The 5,897-nt window shown below is 39.3% G+C and overlaps 1 protein-coding gene across 1 annotated transcript in view; it reads right to left on the bottom strand.

The window, feature by feature from the left end:
- Positions 1-5,709: 5,709 nt before the first annotated feature.
- ZPBP2 (zona pellucida binding protein 2) overlaps positions 5,710-5,897 on the bottom strand; it is a 9,984-nt gene continuing 9,796 nt past the window's right edge. Inside the window, exon 8 of the mRNA XM_042781123.1 lies at positions 5,710-5,804. Coding sequence (XP_042637057.1) covers positions 5,710-5,804 — 95 coding nt within the window. The remainder of the gene's footprint in view (positions 5,805-5,897) is intronic.

Genomic DNA, 5,897 nt, shown 5'->3' with positions numbered 1-5,897 from the left:
TCCTAATAAAAAAAAAAAAAAAGAAGGGACCATTCCTTGCAAAAGGATTATCATGCGTAGTGAAGTAGGCGGTCAGTGAAAAAGGGGAAGACTCTCAGCAAGATGGATTGACGCAGGGGCTGCAACCATAGGCTCAAGTGTAGCAAGGATTGTGAGGATGGCACATGACTGGGCAGTGTTTTGTCCTGTTGACCACAGGGTCGCTCAACGATGTCTAACAACATACTTTTTTTGGTTAGTGCACTTTGCATTGTATTTCACAAAAATAGGTTAAAAAAAGAGTAATATTTACTTTTCCATTTGAAACTTTTTATGAGTATATGGTTGCAGTGTAAGCCCTTCCTCCATCTACCTTCTGAAATCTTCCCTCAAGTCTAACACCTAGATTTCAGAGGGGCAGAGGGGCCTAAAATGGTATCTAAGTCACAATGGCACTTAACAAACAGTACTGTGCTTATCTATCTCATATATTAATCTGTACCCTTCCCTCCCTGGAAGCAGAGGCCTTGAGAATACTGAGGATAGTAACCCATAACCCACTGTTATCAAATTGCTTCAGACTCATAGCAACGTTAGGGACAGAATAGAACTGCCCCATAGGGTACTGCCACATCTTTCTCTTGTGGAAGGTCTGGTAAGTTTGAACCACTGACCTTCTATTTAGCAACTGAGTGCTTAATTACTGTGCCAGTGGGTTTCTGAGGTGTTATCACTACGGAAGTAGATTACCCAACCTTTCTTCCAAGGAGTAACCGGTGGGTTTGAACCACCAGTCTTCTCGTTAGCAGTCAAATGCCTTAGGCACTACGCCACTAGAGCTCTCTAAAAAATCATAACTATATTAAATAAAAGCTTGTTTGTTGAATGAATATATACAAATTATGGTGAAAACTGTGCATTTCCTGGCTCTGTGGAATCACTTCCTATGTATCACAGATCCCACAAGGTAATACAATGCCTCAATATGGTGGTTTTATGGTTTATAAAGTTCTTTTCTATAAATTATGTGATTACATAAAGTTACATTGGAAGAGAGGTGAAGCTAGTATTAGTTTTCTCATAGCAGGATGAGAAAGCAGTCTTCACTAAAGATATACTAGAGAATAATGAAGCAGGACTAGCACTGGAAAGCCAGGGTCCTTCTAATGCAGACTGCAGATGTCTTACTCACTTGCTTTCTGTCATTCAAGGGATGCCTTGGAAGATGCTTGAACAAACCCCCTGATATTAAGCTCAGAAGTAGACCCTAAAAGGGAGACACACTCACACCTCTGGCCTCAGTTTGTCTTTCCTTTGAATTTTAAACTTTGATTGTCTTCTTATCAAGTGGGCCCCATTCCAGGAAACTTCCTCAGGGATGAGGAAGGGCCCAGGAGCCTAAATTGGAGCTGCTCGGTCAAAGCCATGTGATCGATATCTACTGAAAAAAGGCTCCAGTCTCAGTTGGACTCAGGTGTGCTTCCTCTTCTCTGTGTTGTCTGTAACCTCCCCCAGGCTGTGGTTGGTGGTTAGACCCACCGTTTTCTCCTTTTTGCTTCCTGTTTTCTTATCTTCTCTGTCTTCCAAACACTTTCATTGCTTCTTATTTTCTTCCAGAGTTTGATGCCAGATAGCATTGCATTTCTCTGAATGACCCAGAAGTGACAGCTTATCCAAACGCCACCTCATGGCTGAGCCCATTTCTACCAGTCTTCATAATAAATGACTGTCACTCTGAAAGGTCCTTTGTCACCAATCATGTTCTGCAGCCTCAGGGGCCTTCAGATCTACATAATCCACTATTGTGCCACAGCTATCTGAAGTTAAATTACTTCCCGAAAGCTGCAACTCTAGGACTCAGTGAGAAATACCAAAGTTCTTTCCTTGACTACTTAAATTTCAATTCTAAGGAAAGGGTAACTGGTAACCTAATAGGCCTGTGAGATCCAGAAAATAGTTTCCACTCCAGGCTTCTAACATCTGTACAGCCTAGCAGCGATACAAGTATTTTCCTCTATTATTGTAACTTAAAAATATTTTTTCTTGAAAAAAGCTTGTCATCATCAAGCTTTACTTCCACTCATGGAGCTAAAGGGAATCATACTAACCTGTCAGTTTACCTATGATCTTCCTTCTGAAAGACTAAAGAAGTTTATGAAACATACAAGGAGGAAGAAGGCAAGAAGGGCCCTGAGAAACACTTAGTAGATGCACAGGCTGTGGGGTAAGGGAAGCTTGCCAGGGCTGAGTACAGTTAAGATGTAAATATGGCAGCAATCTAAAGAGTAAAAGGAAACTGGAGGGTGAAAAACAAAATATGAAAGGAGAAAAATATCTTCTTGGCTTGGGTGAGAAAAGAAATTCACAATCACACTTAAGCAGAGCCTACATTCTACAGGATCTTCTAAGGGGGGGGGGGCGAAGAAAAGTCAAAGTAGAACTGATCTAACATCAGAAAGGGGCTGGGGGCAATCTTATACTCAATGCCCTCCCTAGCTCACTCTGACTTACACTGTCAGTTTTCCCATATTGTTGTTGTTGTTGTTAAGTGCCGTCGAGTCGTTTCCGACTTATAGCGACCCCATGCACAGCAGAACGAAACACTGCCCGATCCCGCGCCAGCCCCACAATCCATTGCTATACTCGAGCCCATCATCACAGCCACTGTATCAATCCATCTCCCTGAAGGCCTCCCCCTCTTTCGTCGACCCTCCACCCTACCAAGCATGACATCCTTCTCCAGGGAATGGTCCCTTCTTACAACATGACCAAAATAGGCGAGACGAAGTCTGGCCATTCTTGCTTCCAAGGAGCATTCTGGCTGCACTTCCTCCAGGACAGATCTATTAGTTCTTTTAGCAGTCCACGGTACTTTCAGCATTCTTCGCCAGCACCACAACTCAAAAGCATCAACTCTTCTTCGGTCTTCCCTATTCATTGTCCAGCTCTCACATGCATACCAGGCGATTGGAAATATCATGGCTTGTGTCAGGCACACCTTAGTCCTCAAGGAGATATCCTTCCTCCTCAGCACTTGAAACAGTTCCTTCGCAGTTGACTTCCCCAATGCTACACGTCGTCTAATGTCCTGACTGCTGCTTCCGTTGGCATCGATTGTAGAACCAAGCAACGTGAATTCCTTGACAACCTCAATCTTCTCTCCATTTATTGTGATGCTGCTCATTGGTCCAGTTGTGAGGATTTTTGTTTTCTTTATGTTGAGATGTAATCCATACTGCAGACTGTATTCTTCAACCTTCATCAGTAGGTGCCTTAAGTCATCCTCACTTTCAGCAAGCAAAGTTGTATCATCTGCATATCTCAGGTTGTTAATGATTCTTCCTCCAATCCTGATACCACGTTTTTCTTCATATAGTCCAGCTTCTCGGATTATTTGCTCAGCATATAGATTGAATAAGTGTGGAGACAGAATACAACCCTGACGCACTCCCTTCTTGATTTTAAACCATGTAGTGTCCCCTTGTTCTGTTCGAACGACAGCCTCCTGGTCAAGGTACAGATTCCTCATGAGTACAATCAAGTGCTCAGGGATTCCCATTCTTCTCAATGTTATCCATAATTTGTCATGATCCACACAATCAAATGCCTTTGCATAGTCAATAAAACACAAGTAAACATCCTTCTGGTATTCTTTGCCTTGAGCCAAGATCCATCTGACAACAGCTATGATATCCCTTGTTCCACATCCTCTTCTGAATCCAGCTTGAACCTCTGGAAGTTCTCTATCAATATACTGCTGCAAACGTTTCTGAACTCTCTTCAGTAATATCTTACTTGCATGTGATATTAATGATATTGTTCTATAATTTCTACATTCTGTGGGATCCCCTTTCTTTGGAATGGGCACAAATATGGATCTCTTCCAGTCAGTTGGCCAGGTAGCTGTCCTCCAAATCTCTATATTGGGGTTGGTTAAAATTTGTATTTTGTTTTAACATATAAAAAAAAAATCTTATTTGCCTAAAACGCACTTTCCAATTAAAACTGCTTTGTTTCAAGAGCCCATGAAAATATTGTATTTTCTAATTTCCTGTTCTTACCTACACACACATACACAGGAGAAAACCATACGGTATGTTTTTTTTTTAAAACAAGGAAAAGCAGATTAAAAAAAAAAGTAAAAAATAAAACAAAACCCCAAATTTATCCCAAAACGACTATTGCCTTTATTTTTTTTCCCAGCCTTGGTTTAAAGGGCTCAGTGAATCTGAAGAGTTTTCCATCTCTTCCATTATGTTTTGATTATAGTATAGATTTGGATCAGAAAGCATGAATAATTGTTTTTTAAAATGCTTTCACCCAAGGTGACTGGTAGAAACCTTTGCAAAGATGTTAAATCATTAAAATGAAGTATACAAAAGATGTTTCTTGAGAAAAATCTACCATGGGTTAATTACATCAGAATAACTATCAGCATTATTATAATGTATGAGGATTAGTAACAAATGCTTATGAAAGATGTTCAAAAATATGTATATTCACAAAGTTATAATTCTTTTACAAAGGTGTTGAGGTTTTAGATGAAGATATAAATACACACATATGAATTTAAGATTTCATACTTTTTGCATTAAAAAAACTGGTTGTTTATGAGGAAAAATCACAAAAGACAATATTTACTCCTTGATAAGAGACTGTAATGGTGGATATATGTCATTATGCATTTGTTCAAACCCAAAGAACTATACAACACAAGAATTAATCTAATGTAAACTACAGATTATAGTTAATAATAATATACTGACATTGGTTCATTAATTGTAACACATGTACCACACTAATATAAGATGCTAGTAATAGGGAAAACTCTGTGTGTATGTTGGAAAGGGGTGGAAATAAGGGTGTAGGATTGGGGTGTTGTTGTGGCTGTTATGTGCTATCAAGTCAACCCTGACTCATAGCTACCCCTCCTTGGGTTTCCGTAGTGATACTGCCTTGGCAACCCAAGGAGGGGTCGCTATGAGTCGGGTCCGACTCAGTGGCACATAACAACAACAACAACAACAACAATCACTACAGAAGTAGATTGTCCTATCTTCCTTCCGAGAAGTGGCTAGTGGGTTTGAACCGCCAGCCTTCTGGTTAGCAGTCAAGTGCCTTAGGCATTATGCTACCAGAGCTCCTACAATTGGGGTAGGTATATGGAACTCAATTATTCTGTAAATCTAAAACCTACGGCAAAAATAAAGTCTATTTAATTACTGGGGGGAAAAAAACTCTAAAAGCACAAGGATCAAAAGAAATAACTTTCTTTGGTTCTATTTACAAACATAAATAGATGATATATGCCTTTATCATGTAAGAGTGATTTAAAACAAATTAATATATAGAAAAAAGATTTTTTATTATACTTTGCTATTCTTCTTGACCATAATATAGTGTTAGGTACAAAGCAATAGTTAGATTCTGTTTGTAAACAACAAAACATATTTTCATTAAAAATCATCTACTAATACTTACACTTTTCTTTGTACACTGGAAATACTGGACTAAATGACTTCTTAGATACGCCATGTCAACTATGTTTTAAAGTTTCTAAAATGCATTTTTTCCAGGGTTTTGGTCTTACTGGTCTTACTTAGTAGAGCCATCTATGATGCTTCTATGGTGCTCTGGGATATGAATAAATCATCTTGAGTCCCCCACGTCCACAAGCAAGTAACAGGGCTTTCACCTCTAGTCTTCATATTGCTGATTTTTGTTTGAAGTTTACGGGCAAGATTTAGCTCCATAGAGATGGATGGAAACGCAGGTCTGACAAGTAACATCAATATCAGGACTGAAAGTCCCAGGACTACAAACCACTGTATAGGGAAACACATGGAGTAGATTATAATTTCAGTTACAGGTATTTTATACCAATAGTATAAATCTGTCTTCAATATCACTTCATTTCT

Source organism: Orycteropus afer, unplaced genomic scaffold (genome assembly GCF_000298275.1).
Source record: "Orycteropus afer afer isolate SDZICR_OR568_19922 unplaced genomic scaffold, OryAfe1.0 scaffold00085, whole genome shotgun sequence".
Lineage (NCBI taxonomy): Eukaryota > Metazoa > Chordata > Mammalia > Tubulidentata > Orycteropodidae > Orycteropus > Orycteropus afer.
Note: the sequence above shows the minus strand (reverse complement) of the source record. Positions and strands in the feature narration are given on the sequence as shown.